This window comes from Myxine glutinosa, chromosome 4 (assembly GCF_964187855.1).
Source record: "Myxine glutinosa chromosome 4, kmMyxGlut1.1, whole genome shotgun sequence".
NCBI lineage: Eukaryota > Metazoa > Chordata > Myxini > Myxiniformes > Myxinidae > Myxine > Myxine glutinosa.
The window spans coordinates 194,467,965-194,491,017 of NC_136264.1; the positions used below are offsets into that span (position 1 = coordinate 194,467,965).

General features: G+C 45.7%; 1 protein-coding gene across 4 annotated transcripts in view; it reads right to left on the bottom strand.

The window, feature by feature from the left end:
* Positions 1–23,053, bottom strand: part of CACNA2D2 (calcium voltage-gated channel auxiliary subunit alpha2delta 2) — a 337,069-nt gene that overhangs the window by 166,201 nt on the left and 147,815 nt on the right. For all 4 annotated transcript variants that reach the window (XM_078776839.1, XM_068114187.2, XM_068114186.2 and 1 more), the window contains one exon: positions 15,007–15,166. In XM_078776839.1, the coding sequence (XP_078632965.1) occupies positions 15,007–15,166 (160 nt within the window). The remainder of the gene's footprint in view (positions 1–15,006; positions 15,167–23,053) is intronic.

Here is a 23,053-nt window from a genome sequence, read left to right on the forward strand (position 1 = left end):
AGAAAAGATTTGATATCCGAAGCAATGATGGATTCCATGACTTTGCTGATAATTGGGAGAAGGCTGATTGGTCTGTAGTTGCAAGGATCTGTTTTTGCACCTTTTTGTGTAAAGCGGTGATGTTGGCTGATTTCCAAGCTGATGGCAGATGACCTTGAGCAAAAGAGAGGGTGAAGAGAACAGAGAGAGGGAGTGAAAGAGCGGCAGAGCAGGATTTTAGGACCCGCGGGCTGATGCCGTCTGGTCCAGTTGCGAATCAGAGTCGAGGATTGACAGAAACTTCTCCACCTTGTCAGGAGAGAAGGACACAGAGTCCAGGAGCAGTTGGGTATGACTGGGTGCAGTGGGTACAGAGAGGGATGGGTTTGGGACACAAGATTTAGGGGCAAACACAGAGTTGAGGCATTCAGCTTTTTCACGTGTGGAGTCAGCTCTGTAGCCGTTTGAGGTAAGGGAGGGGATGGAGGGGGAACAAACACCAGAAACAGATTTGACCAGACGCCACCAGGATTTGGAAGAGGGAGACAGGTTTGAAAGTTCGGTCTTGAGAGTGGAGAGATGTTGTTTAGTGGCTCTCCTGAGGGTGGACACACACTTGTTTCGGGCTTTGTGAAAGGAAATGAGATTTCCGTCCATTGGATTTGCTTTCCAGGAGGCGAAGGCAAGTTGTTTCTGGGCAACTGCCTCACCACAAGATTCCGTGTACCATGGACGGGAGGAAGAGTATGACAACTGAAGACGAGATGGGATAAATCTGTGCATGAGAGAGAGCAATTTACTTTGGAAGAATTCACAGGATGAGTTGATGTCAGAGGCGGTAGAGATGGGAGACCAGTCCAGATGATTGATGGTTGCTTGAAGACCGTGCCAGTCGGCCTGAGTGAAATGCCAGACTCAAAATGCCAGAAATGCCAGACACTTACATCCCTTTGGGGCTTAAAGTGTGCAGTGCACCACCATATCATGTTATCCCCAATCCCAAACAATGATACTTTCAATCCTCATTAACCATATCTAAGAAAACCCCATTAGTTGCAGATGACCATATTTTTCCTCTAATCTTTTTCTTGTTAGTTCATTCTTTTGTGGCTGCATTCAACTTTTGCTCTACTGATCTACGGTCACGACAATGGCTGATTACCCTTGCCAGAGGAGAGGGTATTGCATTTGAATCTGTTTGTTACTTGCGCAAATAAATTTGCGCAAATCGAATCGACTTGCGATTTTTCAAGTGTATTGGTTGGTCTTGTGTGTTATTCTGTCTGTCTGTCTGTTTGTTTGTATTTCAGTCGCCTACAGGTCACAATTTTCGACCAATCTTCACGAAACTTCACCAAATGGTATAGTTGGTCATAAGCAAGAAGCCTATTGTTTTTGGGGTCAAAAGGTCAATATATGCCAAAGGGTCAACATAGGCCGTATTTATAAAATCCTCAATTTTCATCCGATTGACTTGAAATTTTAAGAGGACTAGAATAGAAGACCCATTGCTTCGCTGACGGAAATACTAAACTTTGCTGCGATGGCTAATCTATGGGGGAGGGGGGGGGGGGAAGATTCCTGGGAGATCCTGCTCCGTGAAGGGATAACCAACGTCATGTGTTGGCATTTGCAGTTTCCACACACGTGTCCATGTACCCATAAAAAATGTTTTTTTAAAATTACAATATATATATATATATATATATATATATATATATATATATATATATATATATATAGTGTTGCGGTTTTGTGAACCCACACAAGTAACATCATTAAAGGTTAAAGGTTGCACCCCATAGATAGGCCACAAGCAACACGTAGGTCACCATAGGACGTCAGTTATTTCATAGTATGTGTTTAGATAAGGCCATGTCCAATAGTTGCATCTGCGTTGTGTCAAACAAATAAGAGTAGGCCCCTTTTGTTCATTTTGGCAGCCTCCCTCCAAGCCACGCCATTAAGCGCTCTTCAGTCTATACCCCATCACACTCCCAATTTGTTACGCTCCTTGGCCGGCAGCCTTCGCTGCCCTTGGGCTTACGCTCGAACCAGCCCAAAAGCCACGAGGTGAGGCCCGAAAAGGGGGGCGGAGCGCAAGGATGGAGGTGCGGCCACGTCAAACAGCCATCAAGGCGGAGCCAGTAAACCATCACCAGCCAACCAGGGCTCAGGTGAGATCGCCTGACCGGGCATGGCTGGGGCTTCGAGAGCGTTCGCTGGCTTGGCTTATAAAAGCGCGGACACAAATCCCTCACAGGACTGTGCGGAGAGGACTTACGCAGCAGCGCTCATTACAAAGGACTCGAGAGAACTTATCGTGGTTGAGAGGACTTGAGGGGGCGAGCGCGTTGTTGAGAGGACTCGTGCCAAGAGAGAGTGGAGAGGAGATGGTAAAGGACTCGTTGGAAGAGCGCGCTAAAGAACGGCATAACAACGACTTATTGCAAGAACTCGCGTTATGAGCCTTGATTGAGGCGGCTGCTTTGGAAGGACGTGTGTGAAAAGCGCTTCGTATAACCGCCAGTTTACCGACCTTTCCCCTGTATAATTGTCCGCTCGCGCCTACGCTACGCCGAGAGATGTCTGCCGTCCACCATCATCGCCTGGTACGGGTCGAGGAACGGAGCCGGACCGGAGCCTGAACGCCATCGTCGGACCTTCCACCCTACTTTCTACATCCCCGCGTGAGTCTGCGTCTGAGACCGAATCTGAGAGTGATCGGGCCCGTGTCCAGGGAATCGAATAAGACTGTGATTAAGGCTGCCCTGTGTACTTTTCCTTCCTCTTCCTTGTACATTCTTTCTTTTCCTCTTCTTTGTACATTGTAATAAATTCCTTGTTCTTCCTGGTTTTCCTCTTAATTCGATCGTCCGAGTCTTTTCTCAATTGGGTAAGAGCGGCACGATCCCAACCGCTATAATCGGGTTAGTCATTGTTAACAGCTCGGATCGCGGATCGCTATCCGTTCGGCGTTTCCACCTGATATCCGTGATTCGGGCGGGAGTTATTCCCTAGTTTCCGGTCAGCGTTAGTACTTAGGTAATAGCGAATCCCTAGTCCTAAAAACCCTACCTAACGCTGCCCGGGAAGGACGTGATAACCCCCAGGATCACGTCGGCCAGATAAAGGACAAGGGGATTAACCCGCTCTTGATAAGGGGAGAGCCGACGTCGGAGATCCGCAACAATATATATATTATATATATATATTTTTGCCTCACAAACATTCTTGGGACGTACCTGAATCCACCGTAGTTGGATTTATTCAAATCCGTTAATCTGGTCTCAAGTTATAACATGACAAACAAACAAACAAACAAATAGACAAGCAAACAGATAGACACCGCTCCTTTTATAACATATATTTGCATATCTGGATACTGAATTCAACCACCAAGTATTTTTGAGGGTAACATAGGCCAAAAGGTCAACATAGGCCAAATTTCTAAAATCCTCAATTTTTATCCGATTAACTTGAAATTTGAAGAGGACTTGCATGTCTGGTCACTGAATTGAACCCCCAACTCCTTTTGAGGTCAACATTGGCCAAAAGGTCAGCATAAGCCAGATTTCTAAAATCCTCAATTTTCATCCGATTAACTTGAAATTTGAAGAGGATTTGCATATCTGGTCACTAAATTAAACCACAATTAATTTTTGAGGTCATCATAGGCCAACAACTTATTTTAGGGATTTCGCAAGTATCGTGCTGTGCACGACAAATTTCTTGTGTGTTTGTTTGTTTGTCCACACAGAATATATATGATTTTCTCTACAACCGTTCACAAAGCACGAAACAAGTGCGTGTCCACCCTCAGGAGAGCCAGGAAACAATATCTCTCCGTTCTCAGGACAGAACTCTCTTATCTGTCTCCCTCTTCCAAATCCTGGTGGCGTCTGGTCAAATCTGTTTCTGGTGTTTGTTCCCCCTCCATCCCCTCCCTCACCTCAAACGGCCACACGGCTGACTCCGCACGTGAAAAAGCTGAATGCCTCAACTCTGTGTTTGCCTCTACATCTTGTGTCCCAAACCCATCCCTCTCTGTACCCACCGTACCCAGTTGTACCCAGCTGCTCCTGGACTCTGTGTCCTTTCCTCCTGACAAGGTGGAAAAGTTTCTGTCAACCCTCGACTCTGATTCTGCAACTGGACCTGACGGCATCAGCCCACGGGTCCTAAAATCCTGTTCTTCCGCTCTTTCACTCCCTCTCTCTGTTCTCGTCACCCTCTCTTTTGCTCAAGGGCATCTGCCATCTGCTTGGAAATCTGCCAACATCACCGCTTTGCACAAAAAGGTGCAAAAACAGATCCCAGCAACTACAGACCAATCAGCCTTCTCCCAATTATCAGCAAAGTCATGGAATCCATCATTGCTTCAGATATGAAATCTTTCCTCTTCTCAAATGGCTTGATCTCTGATCATAAATTTGGTTTCAGACCTGGTCACTCTACTCTGGACATGCTGCTTCTGCTTTCTCAACAATGGATGGAGGTCCTCAATGCCAAACAGGAAATTAGAGCTGTCTCCCTTGACATATCACGTGCCTTCGATACGGTCTGGCACCCCGCTCTGCTCACCAAACTCTCCTCTTTTGGTATCCATGGAAATCTCCACGCATGGCTGGCGGACTTCCTCTCTAGTTGTAGTCAACGTGTGGCCCTGAATGGGTTTCTCTCATCTCTTCCTGTTCAGGCTGGAGTTCCCCAAGGCAGTGTTCTGGGCCCTGTGCTTTTTCTGGTCTTCATCAATGATCTCTCTGACTCTCTTGAAAATCCTCTCTATCTCTTTGCTGATGACTCTACTCTCTGTCGCTCCATTCTTCCTCCCTCAGATCGGCAGTCTGCAACCTCCTCACTCTCTGCAGACCTGGACAAAATCACAGACTGGGCAAACAAGTGGAACATGTCTTTCAATCCTGACAAATCTCACACTCTTACGATGTCTCTCCGAAACGACCGACAGTGCAACCCTCCCATCCACTTTCTGAATAATCCTCTCCAAGAAGTTCTGTCACTCAAGCTTTTGGGTCTCACTATCTGCCATGATCTTTCCTGGGAAAACCACATTTCAAATCTGGCCTCCAAAGCCAGTCGCCGACTGGGCATCCTCCGTCGTGCGAAGTCCTTCCTTGGCACACCTGAGCTCCTCACCACATACTTGGCTTTCATCCGCAGCTCAATGTAATACTGCTCTCCCCTCTGGGCTGGTGCTCCTGCCTCACACCTAGCTCGTCTTCACGCTGTTGAAACCAAAGCATTCAGAATCATTGGAATCTCCCGCGATGAAGCTAACTCCAAGGGCCTCTCACTCACTCACCGCAGGCAGGTTGGTGGTCTTTCCGTCTTCTACCGACTCCTCTCTGGCCTTGCCCCCCCCCCCAGCTTTCTCTGGGCTCTGTCCCGCAAATATTCCTACAGGTCGCTCAAGATCTGCCTGCAACCCTCTTATGGTTAAACTGCCAAAATCAAGACTCTCTGCTCACCTTCACTCCTTCATTCCTCTTTTCTTCCACCTCTGGAACAAACTCCCTCACTCTCTTCAATCCCACTCCACCCTCCAGGTCTTTAAAACAGCTGTTTACCACCATCTCTTATCTTCCCCCATCCAAAACCTTGATCTTTTCTATCCCCGCTAATTTCACCCCAATTCCACTTTTTTGAAATACCAACTTCTGGCCTGGAAGTCCTTGGTGTCCTTGTGTTTTATACTTTTCCCACCCCTTCCCCCTTCCCACACCTCCTCCCCCCAAGCCCTCTCCCTCCCACACATCTCCCTGCTCTTAAATGTTGTGTGCTCTCAAGTGTTTGTGTGCTTCCCCTTCTCTTGTCTTCCGCTGCCTCTTTTTATATATTTTGTTTGTCTGGTTGATTTGTTTGTGAAGTAAATGTCAGCTCTTTCACGAGCCTCGATTCAGTATACAAAAAAAAAACCAAAAAAAAAAACCGTAGGTCTGATTGCCAGGTAATTTTCACCATAGGTGCACCTCCACCTGTAGAATTGTTAAAATAACGATGTCATAGGTCACGTGGTACGGGCGCCATCTTGGAAAAACTGAAAACTTTGCACTTCTTTATCTCCGAAAGCGCTGCATAGAAAGAAAAATGAGACATGGCTCAATGTAAAGAACTCTCCATGGGGGAATAACCTATGTTAATGATGATGTCATAAGTTCCTCCATTATGACGTCATAATTCGACAAGCACAAAACTTCCTCCGATGAAGATGAAATTTCTTGAGCGTCAGCTGTGGATAAATTGGTGGAGAAAAAACAAATGACGTCATCGGTCACGTGGTTCGGCCGCCATATTTGTTATAACACAAAAACATTAAAAACTACTAAAAACACGTCCTGGCGATGGTCTGCAATCTCTTATTGCCCTTTCTTGTTTACTTTCTGAAAACTCACTCTTACATTAAGCTCAGGTAGTAAACATTTTTTTTAAAGTTTCAGTATAAGAAGGGTCTTGGGTGTTCGGTAAATATGAAGGGACAAACATCAAGGGTCAAAAAGCACCATTGGTTAACAGATTTTAATAACAGAAGAAAACAGAAGAGGAAAAGCAATAAGATAAAAAAATGTGAAAAGGAAGAAGAAAAAGAAGAACAGAATGAGAAGATAGAGGAGAGGGAAAGAAAAAAAATAATAAAGAAGATAGCTTGCAGACATATTTCAATTTTTTTGTTTGTTATGCAGACGAACATATGTTTGACGAGTTTGATAGTCCCAGAGGATGCATTTTTGCCGCTACGTAGTAGATGATCGTCATCGGTGCAATTCACGAGGCTCGAACGGTTCATCACTTTTGTTAATCTCTTTCATGCTGCTCTCAATTTCATATGGCAGATTTCAGATACCTCTCTCACCTTTCTTGACATTAATGTTTCAGTCAATGACCTGGCCAGCACTGTCCATTACGAGCCTACCGATTCGTACAGTTAACTGCCATGCTCATCATCTTACCATTCCCTCGTTGAACGTTCTATTCCATATCCTCAATTCCTTATGTTTGTGTTTGTGCAGAACAAGCATAAGGAATTGGGAATATGGAATAGAACATCGGTGCTTCTCCATTTGTGCAGCCAATGCTTCGAACTACAAATCAGAGTCTGACAAAATGTGGCAATTTTTTGTGAAACCCGGTTACTACTTTTGCCACGGAAGGTGGATGGAAGGTGTTTTCACCACTGTTTGTCTGTCTGTCTGTCTGTCTGTCTGTCTGTCTGAGAGCAGGATGTCTCAAAAGGTTATGGACGGATTTGGACGAAACTTGGTGGAAAGTTTGGGTGCGTGACAAAGTCGACGAATTGATTAGATTTTGGTGGGGATCCAGACCCGGATCTTGATGCGAGAATTTTAAAATGATTCTTCACAATTGAGAGAAAGGGCCAAAAATGACATATAACATGATGTCCCCTCCGAGACTCTCCCTCGCTCCTCCCCTCCTAGACTCCCCACTCACCCCTCCTCAAAGCATCCTCCCTGCTTCTTCCCCCTTCCAACTTTCACCTTCATCTCCCCCAACCTTCTGCCTCGCTCTTCCCCCTCCTCAAACAACACCTCACTGTGCCTCACCCAATCTCCATCAAACCTTTTGTCCGCCCCATTCTTCCCTTTCTCCAAGCTATTCTGAAATCTCTGACACACCTTCAACAGCTCTCCTTACCTCTTCCTCCTCTTCCACATCTTACCCTACCCCATCTTCCACATCTTACCCTACCCCATCTTCCACATCTTCCTCTTCCACATCTTCCACATCCTCCTCTTCCACATCTTCCACATCTTCCACATCTTCCACATCTACCCCTCCCCCCCCCCCCCCCTGTTCTGGACCCGATGCTCCCCCTTCCTCTTCATTAACGGTATGGACCTCAAACATCCGGGGCCTCCGCTCAAACTTGACTGATCTCTCCATACAGGTTGCTTCTGACAAACCAGATGTGATCTGCTTAACAGAAACTTTCCTCCTTCATGATGTCTCTGATGCCTTGGTATCTCTCCCAGGTTACTCCCTCCTCCGGTATGATAGACCTGAGCCTCGTCCTGGAGGTGGGGTTGCTATCTTTATAAAAAACTCTCTTCCTCACTCGCCCTCCACTGCCCTCTCTCCACCTCACCCCCAGGAATACCTTTGGCTACGGCTTCCCCTTCGCTCCCACCTTTTGTTCATATGTGTGTTGTACCGTCCACCAAACAGCGATGACTCAATCTACATCTCGCTGTCTGATAATATGGACCAACTTCTATCTACCCATCCCAACTCTCTCTTCCTCATATGTGGTGATTTCACAATTGTCACCATGCCAGTTGGCTGGGTGTGGGTACCTCTCTCACCAGCCATGGCTCTTCAGCAAAGGACTTCTGCGACTCACTGGGACTGACACAATCTGTCAATTTCCCGACCCGGATCTCAGTCAACGGAGCATCTTCTCTTCTGGATTTGGTTATGACAAACTTCCCTGAAAATGTCTGCTGCTCTTCTTCTGCTCCAATCGGCTCATCTGATCATGTGCTTGTCAAAGTGGACATCTCTCTGACCATTCTCAGAGAGCCTCCTCAGCGTCGACGAGTCTGGCATTTCACTCAGGCCAACTGGCACGGTCTTCAAGCAGCCATCAATCATCTGGACTGGTCTCCCATCTCTACCGCCTCTGACATCAACTCATCCTGGGAATTCTTTCAAAGTAAATTCCTCTCTCTCATGCACAGATTTATCCCATCTCGTCTTCAGTTGTCATACCCTTCCTCCCGTCCATGGTACACGGAATCTTGTGGTGAGGCTGTTGCCCTGAAACAACTTGCTTTCGTCTCCTGGAAAGCAAATCCAACGGAAGGAAATCTCATTTCCTTTCACAAAGCCCGAAACAAGTGTGTGTCCACCCTCAGGAGAGCCAGGAAACAATATCTCACCGTTCTCAAGACCGAACTCTCTTGTCTGTCTCCCTCTTCCAAATCCTGGTGGCGTCTGGTCAAATCTGTTTCTGGTGTTTGTTCCCCCTCCATCCCCTCCCTCACCTCAAACGGCTTAACGGCTGACTCCGCACGTGAAAAAGCTGAATGCCTCAACTCTGTGTTTGCCTCTAAATCTTGTGTCCCAAACCCATCCCTCTCTGTACCCACCGTACCCAGTCGTACCCAGCTGCTCCTGGACTCTGTGTCCTTTCCTCCTGACAAGGTGGAAAAGTTTCTGTCAACCCTCGACTCTGATTCTGCAACTGGTCCTGACGGCATCAGCCCACGGGTCCTAAAATCATGTTCTTCCGCTCTTTCACTCCCTCTTTCTGTTCTCTTCACCCTCTCTTTTGCTCAAGGTCATCTGCCATCTGCTTGGAAATCAGCCAACATCACCGCTTTGCACAAAAAAGGTGCAAAAACAGATCCCAGCAACTACAGACCAATCAGCCTTCTCCCAATTATCAGCAAAGTCATGGAATCCATCATTGCTTCAGATATGAAATCTTTCCTCTTCTCCAATGACTTGATCTCTGATCATCAATTTGGTTTCAGACCTGGTCACTCTACTCTGGACATGCTGCTTCTGCTTTCTCAACAATGGATGGAGGTCCTCAACGCCAAACAGGAAATTAGAGCTGTCTCCCTTGACATTTCACGTGCCTTCGATACGGTCTGGCACCCTGCTCTGCTCACCAAACTCTCCTCCTTTGGTATCCATGGAAATCTCCACGCATGGCTGGCGGACTTCCTCTCTGGTCGTCGTCAACGTGTGGCCCTGAATGGGTTTCTCTCATCTCCTCTTCCTGTTCAGGCTGGAGTTCCCCAAGGTAGTGTTCTGGGCCCTGTGCTTTTTCTGGTCTTCATCAATGATCTCTCTGACTCTCTTGAAAATCCTCTCTATCTCTTTGCTGACGACTCTACTCTCTGTCGCTCCATTCCTCATCCCTCAGATCGGCAGTCTGCAGCCTCCTCACTCTCTGCAGACCTGGACAAAATCACAGACTGGGCAAACAAATTGAACATGTCTTTCAATCCTGATAAATCTCACACTCTTACGATGTCTCTCCGAAAAGACCGACTGGAAAACCCTCCCATCCACTTTCTGAATAATCCTCTCCAAGAAGTTCTGTCACTCAAGCTTTTGGGTCTCACTATTTGCCATGATCTTTCCTGGGAAAACCACATTTCAAAGCTGGCCTCCAAAGCCAGTCGCCGACTAGGCATCCTCCATCGTGTGAAGTCCTTCCTTGGCACACCTGAGCTCCTCACCACATACAAGGCTTTCATCCGCAGCTCTATGGAATACTGCTGTCCCCTCTGGTCTGGTGCTCCTGCCTCACACCTAGCCCGTCTTCACGCTGTTGAAACCAAAGCGTTCAGAATCATTGGAATCTCCCGCGATGAAGCTAACTCCAAGGGCCTTTCACTCACTCACCGCAGGCAAGTTGGTGGTCTTTCCGTCTTCTACCGACTCCTCTCTGGCCTTGCCCCCCCAGCCCTCTCTGGGCTCTGTCCCCCAAATATTCCTACAGGTCGCACAAGATCTGCCTGCAACCCTCTTATGGTTAAACTGCCAAAATCAAGACTTTCTGCTCACCTTCACTCCTTCATTCCTCTTTTCTCCCGCCTCTGGAACAAACTCCCTCACTCTCTTCAATCCCACTCCACCCTCCAGGTCTTTAAAACAGCTGTTCACCACCATCTCTTATTCTCCCCCATCAAAAACCTTGATCTTTTCTACCCCCGCTAATTTCGGTCCCCATGTGTTTGATTCTTCTCCCCCCCCCCCCCCCCTCCCACGCCTCCTGCCCCCAAGCCCTCTCCCTCCCACACTTCTCCCTGCTCTCAAATGTTGTATATTTTGTATATTTTTGTATTTTTGTAAATATTTTGTATATTTTTTATATTTTTGTATATTTTGTATATTTTTGTATATTTTGTTTTTTTTGTGTTTTGTATATTTTGTATATTTTGTATATTTTGTTTGACTGGTTGATTTGTTTGTGAAATAAATGTTAGCTCTTTCACGAGCCTCGATTCAGTATACAAAAAAAAAAAAAAAAAAAAAAAAAAAAATGTCTCAGAACGTTATGGGCAGATTTAGACGAAACTTGCTGGATGAGTTGGTTAGGCGACAAGAATAAGCCGATTAGATTTTTTGGTTCAGGTCCAGATCCATATCTGGCTTATCAGTGGGATACAAAACATAACCTGTTCAGCTTGGCGGAGGTGTGCTCTCTACCGCCGCCGTTCCCAGTTCCATATCCTGTTTTCCCATTAGAATGGTGCAAATATATCGTTTTTGGCCGCATCACTCAATGGTGATGAATCACATAAAAAATTAAATAATTCTTGTATCCAGATCCGTATTCGGATCCTCACCAAAATTGAATCGATTCGTCCTTGTCACACACCCAACCTGTCCACCAGGTTTCGTCCGAATCCATCCACAACTTTTTGAGATATCCACAAAAAGACAGACAGACACACAGGTGTGAAAAACATAACCCCCATCCACCTCCGGTAACAAAGATACCCTCATAGTAATTGTCTTTATATCGTTTCAGCTAAAAGTTGGTACCGTTTTCTTTGCTCCTAAAACGAGTATGCAACGTAAACCTCACCCAACACACAATGGACTCAACATACGTACTCAACACTGGAAAAAACAACAACAAAAAAAACAAAACAAAAAACCCCAAAGTACGGAAGAGAGGTTTCACGGATGGCAAAGGCCCCTCCCTGACATGCACATGTCTCGTCGCCATTAGCACAGAATTGGACTCGTAAAATACTTGGGCAATTACCCCGGTCATATTTGTCACTGCAATTCTAAAGTGGCAAAAGATTATGTTTGTATTCATCAAGCCCTCATAAGTGAGATCCCACAGGCTGTTTAAAAACGTAAACCACAGGAGATACGCATCAAGTTCAACAGCAGTGAATGAGATGGCAAAGTTAGTTCAGATCTTTTGGACAAGGTTAGCTCTGTCGTTGCATCACTATACACCGCCATCTTTGTCTGAATCTCGCTGTTCGTGTTAATCCGCCCTCAGAGCACGTGGCAAATTTGATTGGTCGAGACGGCGTAATTTTTTTTTTCTAAGTCCTGCTAAACTGAAGGTTCTTGGAAATGCAAACAGTGTTCCACAGTGTGCAAATATATGAATCAATTATAAATAAAATAAAAGTTTTAAAAGCTGTAGAAAGTAACCCATTTGTTCAAGCGTTTACCACCGTTGATGCACCTTCTTTTACACCACCTTATTTAACACGTTAAATTAATTAATCATGTCTGTAGGTTGTGTCCTTTATGACGTCCCTAAAACAGTAAGTTTCTGTTTGGAATGCTCTTCAATTGTATTGGACTGCCAGACAGACAGACAGACAGAAAGACTGACGCGATTTCCTTACTCCCCTCTGTGCACTCGGGATGAGACGTCAAACAATTCGCCAAATTCAGAGCCAAAGTACTGCTAAACGGCAGGTTCGTGTTCCGATTCATGTTACGATGCGTGTTCTACAGTGTTCAAAATAAAATAAATTAAGTTGAAATCAAGTAGATCCTCGATCATACAAATAGACTTATGGACAGAGTGAACCAATAGCTTAACTCCGCTTTGTGCGGGGTAAATGTGGATCTGTGCCAACATCGACTCAGCAGGTGAGGCTTACGGTGGGGTCAGATAATCAGAAAGCTTCTGTATGGGGGCCCTGAACATTATCGATGATTACCTTAAGATTAAGTTGGAATGTACTGCAAAAGGACCTTCAGGTTATTGCCAACAAACTCTTTGGCTATGGTGGCATGGCAGGTGGTTGTCAATTGTACTTGTGGTGAAATCTCACAAAATCCAGGCTTTCTACTTCTTTTTCTTTTGTATGATGAAGATGATGAAGATGATGAAGAAGATGATGAAGAAGATGAAGAAGAAGATGATGAAGATGATGAAGATGAAGAAGATGAAGAAGAAGATGATGATGATGAAGAAGAAGAAGAAGCAGAAGAAGAAGATGTAGAAGAAGAAGAAGATGATGAAGAAGAAAAAGATGTAGAAGAAGAAGAAGATGATGAAGAAGAAGAAGAAGAAGAAGAAGATGATGATGATGATGATGATGATGCTGACGCCCATTCCTTTTTGCACCGTGATGATGCATATGGCTCCCACAGCAGTTTCCTTGGGTAGTGGGCACAATCCTAGATGGGTTGCCACTCTGACGCAGGATACCCGAATGGCTCATACCCAGCTAGCTGGTACTCAATTTGCCGACCTCGGAAGGATGACAGGCTAAATGACAACCTCTTTTGTATGATCTTGTAGACAATTATAATTGAAGACCTAGTCATGAGAGCCATTTGATCATGGGCCTGTGTAATTCTGCAAAGGACCAACTGAATCTCCTCTGCACACAGTCCTGTACTACAGGTTTGTCTGATCTTGATGGCGTCAGGTACACTCTGGGCTATCAGTTTGCTTCCACTTTTTACAAATGACAAGCAGGGGGTATCCGGCGTCGGCCAGTTAGAGAGTGGGGAGGAGGATAACCGGGTTTGCCTGGCTGGGTGAGCTTTTACTGGCGGTGGATTCTGGGCGTGTATGACATTGAAAAGCGATAGAGTTATTGGCCTCGTGGTGTTTACCTTTTGCCTGTGGGCGGCAACACTGCCTGGCCCCACGTCCCAATATAAATTATATAGTGGCCTTTGGTGGCCTCAAAACGGAAGCGAAGGCCAACGTGTGGTAGCTTACAACCTTTCCCAGAATCTGAAATACCTACACCCAAAATTTGAGGCCTCTATGTGCTACAGTTTGGCCGTGAAAGAATTACCGGATGTACAAACTCACAAACAAACACACACAATTGAAAATATTTTCTGTCAGTATTGACCACTCCCACTTCTGCTTATGTTAGGCTTACTGTACAAGATGTTTTAGACAGCATGACAGCCACATGCCCCATTCTCCTCCATATATCCCACACCCTGTTCCCATCCATACCCACACCCCTTCCCCTCCACACCCCTTCCCCTCCATACCCACACCCCTTCCCCTCCATACCCACACCCCTTCCCCTCCATACCCACACCCCTTCCCCTCCATACCCACACCCCTTCCCCTCCATACCCACACCCCTTCCCATCCATACCCACAACCCTTCCCCTCCATACCCACACCCCTTCCCCTCCATACCCACACCCCTTCCCCTCCATACCCACACCCCTTCCCCTCCATACCCACACCCCTTCCCCTCCATACCCACACCCCTTCCCATCCATACCCACAACCCTTCCCATCCATACCCACACCCCTTCCCCTCCATACCCACACCCCTTCCCCTCCATACCCACACCCCTTCCCCTCCATACCCACACCCCTTCCCCTCCATACCCACACCCCTTCCCATCCATACCCACAACCCTTCCCATCCATACCCACACCCCTTCCCATCCATACCCACACCCCTTCCCCTCCACACCCCTTCCCCTCCATACCCACACCCCTTCCCCTCCATACCCACACCCCTTCCCCTCCATACCCACACCCCTTCCCCTCCATACCCACAACCCTTCCCCTACCCACACCCCTTCCCATCCATACCCACAACCCTTCCCATCCATACCCACACCCCTTCCCCTCCATACCCACACCCCTTCCCCTCCATACCCACACCTCTTCCCATCAATACCCTCACCTCTTCCCCTTCATACCCTCACCCCTTCCCCTCCATACCCACACCCCTTCCCCTCCATACCCACACCCCTTCCCATCCATACCCTCACCTCTTCCCCTCCATATGCTCACCTCTTCCCCTCCATACCCTCACCTCTTCCCCTCCATACCCACACCCTTTCCGCTCCACACCTCTTCCCATCAATACCCTCACCCCTTCCCCTCCATACCCACACCCCTTCCCCTCCATACCCACACCCTTTCCGCTCCATAAACAACCTGACAATTTATAGTCAGGCCGAGCATAGAACCCACACCTGCCCCACACCCCCAACCATTTGCACACCACCCGTTCTGCTCACTCCAATGCTGAAAGCACAGCCCCGTGTACTCACATCCATTGTAGATGTCTGTAGGAATGTGCACAGCTGTGAAATTCTTGTTGATGGGTTGTTTGAAATCATCGTCCACTTCAAAAGTCGGATTCATTTGCTTCTCCTCAGTATTGCTACTCTCTCCACCATCATCACTGTCTTCCTCATCATCACCCAGGTTCTGAAGAAAGGTAAGCAACCATAGTCTGCAATGTTGTAACCAATCAGAATGCAACACTGAATCAAGATCCCACACCAACTAAGACAAATACATCATTCTCTTTCTCACATCAATGACGATTCTTCCTCTTCCCCTGTATTCTGATAGAATAATTGATTCAAGAACAAACGGTAATGGCTAAAACTAAGACAGAGTCGAGAATGTGTCAATGGTATCAACAAGAAGGCCAAATTCAACAAAATGTACCGCGGTACTTAGCCAACACTAATAACATCCCCTCCGAAGGACAACATACTCCATGATGCAGCGCCCCCTGCTGACAATGGTGGTTTTCGTGTTCGATCCGTTTCACAGGTAATCACAATCCGGTAAACGTGATATCAGAGTTCAAAATCGGCATAACATTATACACCAGTTTGGGTATGCAGCGCAGTGTACCCAAACATTATACACCAGTTTGGGTATGCAGCGCAGTGTACCCAAACATTATACACCAGTTTAGGTATGCAGCGCAGTGTACCCAAACATTATACACCAGTTTGGGTATGCAGCGCAGTGTACCCAATCATTATACACCAGTTTGGGTATGCAGCGCAGTGTACCCAAACATGAAACACCAGTTTGGGTATGCAGCGCAGTGCACCCAAATATTATACACCAGTTTAGGTATGCAGCGCAGTGCACCCAAATATTATACACCAGTTTAGGTATGCAGCGCAGTGTACCCAAACATTATACACCAGTTTAGGTATGCAGCGCAGTGTACCCAAACATTATACACCAGTTTGGGTATGCAGCGCAGTGTACCCAATCATACACCAGTTTGGGTATGCAGCGCAGTTTACCCAAACATTATACACCAGTTTGGGTATGCAGCGCAGTGCACCCAAATATTATACACCAGTTTAGGTATGCAGCGCAGTGTACCCAAACATTATACACCAGTTTAGGTATGCAGCGCAGTGTACCCAAACATTATACACCAGTTTAGGTATGCAGCGCAGTGTACCCAAACATTATACACCAGTTTAGGTATGCAGCGCAGTGTACCCAAACATTATACACCAGTTTGGGTATGCAGCGCAGTGTACCCAATCATACACCAGTTTGGGTATGCAGCGCAGTTTACCCAAACATGAAACACCAGTTTGGGTATGCAGCGCAGTGCACCCAAATATTATACACCAGTTTAGGTATGCAGCGCAGTGCACCCAAATATTATACACCAGTTTAGGTATGCAGCGCAGTGTACCCAAACATTATACACCAGTTTAGGTATGCAGCGCAGTGTACCCAAACATTATACACCAGTTTGGGTATGCAGCGCAGTGTACCCAATCATACACCAGTTTGGGTATGCAGCGCAGTTTACCCAAACATTATACACCAGTTTGGGTATGCAGCGCAGTGTACCCAATCATACACCAGTTTGGGTATGCAGCGCAATGTACCCAAACATTATACACCAGTTTGGGTATGCAGCGCAGTGTACCCAAACATTATACACCAGTTTGGGTATGCAGCTCAGTGTACCCAAACATTATACACCAGTTTAGATATGCAGCGCAGTGTACCCAAACATTATACACCAGTTTGGGTATGCAGCGCAGTGTACCCAAACATTATACACCAGTTTAGATATGCAGCGCAATGTACCCAAACATTATACACCAGTTTGGGTATGCAGCGCAGTGTACCCAAACATTATACACCAGTTTAGATATGCAGCGCAGTGTACCCAAACATTATACACCAGTTTAGATATGCAGCGCAGTGTACCCAAACATTATACACCAGTTTGGGTATGCAGCGCAGTGTACCCAAACATTATACACCAGTTTGGGTATGCAGCGCAGTGTACCCAATCATTATACACCAGTTTGGGTATGCAGCTCAGTGTACCCAAACATTATGCACCAGTTTTGGGTATGCAGCTCAGTGTACCCAAACATTATACACTAGTTTGGGTATACAGCGCAGTGTACCCAAACATTATACACCAGTTTGGGTATGCAGCGCAGTGTACCCAATCATTATACACCGGTTTGGGTATGCAGCTGTGTACCCAAACATTATACACCAGTTTGGGTATGCAGCGCAGTGTACCCAAACATTATACACAGGTTGGGTATGCAGCGCAGTGTACCCAAACATTATACACCAGTTTAGTTATGCAGCTCAGTGTACCCAAACATTATACACCAGTTTGGGTATGCAGCGCAGTGTACCCAATCATTATACACCAGTTTGGGTATGCAGCTCAGTGTACCCAAACATTATACACCGGTTTTGGGTATGCAGCTCAGTGTACCCAAACATTATACACTAGTTTGGGTATACAGCGCAGTGTACCCAAACATACACCAGTTTGGGTATGCAGCGCAGTGTACGCAATCATTATACACCCGTTTGGGTATGCAGCTCAGTGTACGCAATCATTATACACCAGTTTGGGTATGCAGCACAGTGTACCCAAACATTATACACCAGTTTGGGTATGCAGCGCAGTGTACCCAAACATTATACACCAGTTTAGTTATGCAGCTCAGTGTACCCAAACATTATACACCAGTTTGGGTATGCAGCGCAGTGTACCCAATCATTATACACCAGTTTGGGTATGTAGCGCAGTGTACCCAATCATTATACACCAGTTTGGGTATGCAGCGCAGTGTACCCAATCATTATACACCAGTTTGGGTATGCAGCGCAGTGTACCCAATCATTATACACCTCACCAATACACCTAATCAAAATAGACAAACAGACATGGGAAAAACATAACCTCCATCCACCTTCGGCGGAACAGGTGCATAACTAACTAACTAACTAACTAACTAACACACACACACACACACACACACACACACAATCACACACACACACACACACACACACACACACACACACACACACACACACACACACACACACACACACATACACACCTTTGTAGTTATGTAGTTGTGTTATAAAAATCGATATCAATGACAATAAATGAAACCTAATCGAAGAGAACTCTTCAAATCATCGACCTCCACCATGAGTGGCTTTAATGACAAAAGGATGATTACATTCCACTGCAAACAGGAAAGTGTTAGCTGGTAACAGAACATTCCAGGAATAGAAAGGAATGCGTTATGGCATGCGAGTTTGAGATCACTCAGTTAATGTTGTTTAATATCTCAAATCGCTTTTACTGCCTTTCATCTTCAAGGACCGAGGGAGGCTATGCCACGCCACAGTGCACACTCGTGGGGAACACACTCAGCACCTATAATAAAATCCAGAGGTCAAACACAAGTGTCCGCGAAGCTTCATTCCAAGGTCAAAGATGGTGTGCACAATGCTTACTTATAATGTCCACTGGTCATGAATACCTGGAATTATGATGCGTGTGATTATTGTCAAATTCTGTATAAAAGTGAAAACAGTTGTTTACAATAAATAATATACTATATATACAGACTTGGCATTTAATATGGCATATTTTTTTTGTGGGGGTGAACTTACTTTTCAAGATGTCTTAGAACCAAAAGTTCATTGGAATTATGTTGAAATTATTCGAGATTTTGTTAATGCGACCTTTAAAAGAAACAAAAACCACATTTGACATTTCGAAGCAAATAAATTGATCCTTGAAAGTGATGTAAACTGATATCGAACTCAATTCATGGACAGTACTGTGTTAAACTTCTGTACGTTTTCCAGAAGTATCTCTTTATTTTGCACATTAGCCAAAAAATTTTTTAACAAAAACAAAAGTGAAATTACGACTGGGATTACGGACAGTAAAATTACGGTTCAGTACTTCATGTAACCCCCACGAGCATTCAGGAGAGCACGTACACGTTGAGGCATGCTGTTCACTAGATTTGCCAAGGTTTGGACAGGAATCGCTTGCCATGCAGTGACAATAGCCTGCTGCAATTCACGCACAGAGGTAGGCTGCTGGTCCAAGTGGTCGATTTGACGCGTTAATTCTGCCCACAAGTTCTCTATCGGATTCATATACGGGGACATGGCAGGCCACTCCATATGCTCTACACCACGGTCACCAAGAAAGTGCTGGATCATGCGAGCACGATGAGGCCGTGCATTGTCATCTTGGAAGACAAAGTTTCCTCGAAAGGCTGCACGAGCAAATGGAAGCAATGTTTCTTCCAGAATGGCCCTGTACTTGAACTGGTTCAGGTTTCCATTCAGAACAACCAGGTCAGTTTTGCCCCCTGCATGAAAAGCAGCCCAAACAGTCACATCACCACCTCCAGCTTGGACTCTTGGCACTATACAATCTTTGTTGCAGGCTTCATGCACTTGTCTGCGCACTCGGACGCGGCCATCTTGACGATAGACCAGAAATCTAGACTCGTCACTGAAGATCACGTGATTCCAGTGTCCTGGCTGCCATTGACGGCGCTCTCTGGCCCGCTGCAATCAGCGCTGGCGGTGTTGTCTGGTCAGGCGTGGCTTTCTCAGGGGACGCCTGGCATGATAGCCTGCTTGAACCAGTCATTGGTTGACTAGCCTTCTGGATACAGGTACATTTGTCAGTTGCTGCCACTCAGCCCTAAGCCGATTAGCTGACCTGGTACGGCCATTGCAGACTAACCGGTGCAGCTGGCGATCATCCCTCCTTGTGGTTCTGCGGCGACGTCCTGGCCTCGGTATTGGAGTAGGGACACCCCTCTGAGCATTTCGTTTCAGGATCTTTGACACCTGACCTTGAGTGATGCCATACTGCCGAGCAATAGCACGCTCTTTCATGCCGTAATTTCGTAAAGCCACCACTCCATGACAAACAGCATTGTCCAGTTGACGGACCATCTCCAGAGGAAGCGGCAATAACTTTTGGAGACGTGCAGCAGTTGTTTTCCACTAATACAGAACGCAACAACCCTTGTATACCCGACTGTGAAGCCAATCGTCAAATGTACCTGTCCGTACATTTTGCCACGCCACCTGTGATATAATCCTGTTGTTGACTTCTTGCTGCGACAGACAATCAGTGACATGGTTCTTTTAACAAATAAATCACCAAAGTGGAAAAGAAACTCACCAGATTGATATACTGAGTTAAGAAAGTAAACCCAAGTCAAGAAAAAAAAAATATTCCATATTAAATGCCAAGTCTGTATATACATACATATACACAAAGAATTAAGTTAAGCACCCCCCCCCGTTTTTTTACAACCTCGCACATTACAAGTTTGTTGTCGTCAAAACAGTGTAATATACCCATGATATTGCTATATTTTCTGGAGAAGTGATATTATGGTCACATAAAAACATAACAATCATGCCGTTTTCAATATTTTATTCTGAATAATTTAAGGTGAAATTTTTTGGGAATTTTAGGCATATTTTCACCTCAATTTAAGTATGGAGCTATAGGTCCATCACGGACAGTGTGGATGACGTTTATGTTTTCTAACGTACAGTCATTGTTCTGAGAAGACCTCTAGCGATCTTTGCGTCAATAACGTGTGTAGGACCCACGTGATCGGATCACTGACTCAACCAATCACTTTTTTTCACTTTGATCACTCAATTTCATCAATGGATAATTGCTATTGTCATACCAATCATTATTTGATCTCACATACCTTAGAATATATGCCAATGTATACATATGCACAAAGAATATATATTAGGGGGTGCTTACCTTAATTCGTTGTGTAGGGGTGCTTAACTTAATTCTTTGTGTATATATACATATGAGGGGCAGTCAATAAGTAACCTTAAAATATTTTTCACAACTTGATTATTGCATGTACGTGTGCAACAACTGTGTTATTTTTCAACATAATCTACATTGCGTTCAATGCATTTTTTCCAGGTGCTTTACCAAGGTCTGGATTCCTCAAGAAAAAAATATTTTAGCTGCTTGTGTAGCTATTCGTGCACCGCCTCTTGCACCTCTTCGTCAGATTGGAAAGTGGTTCCACCAAGCACCTCTTTAAGTGGCCCAAACATTTGGTAATCCGAAGGGGTGAGGTCTGGCGAGTAGGGCGGATGAGGAAGACACTAAAAATACAGGTCCTCAATTGTTGCAGATGTAGCGCGGGCAGTATGGGGCCGAGCATTGTCATGTTGCAGCAAAACACCAGTTGTGAGTAGTCCACGACGTTTTGATCTGATTATTGGTTTCAGATGATTTTAAGGATGTCGCAGTATGATGCACTGGTGACTGTGGTCTCTCTGGGCATGTAATGCTATACAAGAGAGCGTCACTATCCCAGAAGAGCGTCAGCATCACATTTCCAGCGGACGGCTGTGTGCAGAATGTTTTGGGCTTCGGTGAATTTGAAAGGCGCCACTCTTTGCTTGCCCTCTTCGTTTCTGGCTGAAAGTAGTGGACCCTGCTTTCATCCCCAGTCACTACGCGCTGTAAGAAGCTTCGCCTTATGTTTTGTAACATCGCAGAAATTCTTCACATGTGTCCACTCACCGTTCTTTCAGTACGGGTGCATGTTGTCTAGGCACCCACCTTGCAGACACTTTGCGGAACCCCAGCACATTGTGAATGCTATGTATGGTGTGGAACCATGTCTAATGTTAAATTCGGAGACCACTTCATCCAGCGTAATGCGACGGTTTTCCCTTAGCACGCGCTCAACTACTGCAAACATTTCTGGTGTGTTGGCTGCGTGAGGCCGGCCCGAGCGAGCAGCGTCTGCCACACTGGACACTACACTTTTAAACTTCCTTCCCAGTCGTAAACCTGCTGCAGCGATGCGTCACCATATTGCATCTTCATTCTGCGATGGATTTCACTGGTATTCACCCCCTCACTTCCCAAGAAACAGATGACAGAACGTTGCTCCTCCCTGGTGCATGCTTCTAAGGGAGCCGCCATCTTGGAACTGCTCCACTGACGTCATACGCTCAATGTTGCCAGATCTAAAACAGGCAAAACATGCCTCTTACCCACAGATGCAACATATGTCGTCGACAACTACACACATTACATTCTCGAACTTATACCATCTTAAGGTTATTTATTGACTGGCCCTCGTGTGTATGTACACTGTACAGTCACGTGAAAAAGTAAGTACACCCCATGTAAAGTTTTGACTTTTTCAACTTATTTCAAACATACAGCTATTTGATCTTCATTTCAACAATATTGATAGATAAAGGTGAAATAATATAACAAATATCATGAAACATTTACATTTTGTAGTCCATTGTATGATTTAAATAAACATAAATGCAAATTTCGCATGTGGAAAAAGTAAGTACTGTACACCCTTGGCTCTAACAGGTGGTATTGCCCCCTTTGGCAGAAACAACCTCAAGTAGGCATTTCTTATAACTGTCTACCAGTCTCTGACATCGACCGGGAGAAATTTTTGCCCACTCCTCCCTGCAGAATTCTTTCAGCTGTGCGATGTTTGAGGGGTTTCTTGCATGCACAGCTCGTTTCAAATCCCCCCACAACATCTCGATGGGATTTAGATCTGGGCTTTGACTTGGCCATTCCAGAACCCTCCATTTCTTTCTTTTCAGCCATTCCTTGGTGGATTTACTGCTATGTTTAGGGTCATTGTCATGTTGCAAGGTCCACCTTCGGTTGAGCTTCAACTTTCCGACAGATGGCCTCACATTATCCTCAAGCATCCTCTGGTACAATGAAGAATTCATAGTGGATTATATGATGGTGAGCTGCCCAGGCCCTGATGCAGCAAAGCTGCCCCAAACCATAATATTTCGACCACCATGCTTTACAGTTGGTATCAGGTTATTGTGGTCAAATGCTGTCTTTGGTTTTCGCCAAACATGTCTTCTGGTACTGTGGCCAAATAGCTCTACCTTTGACTCATCTGTCCAGAGCACATTGTTCCAGAAGTGCTGGTCTTTGCCGAGGTGTTCATTGGCAAACTT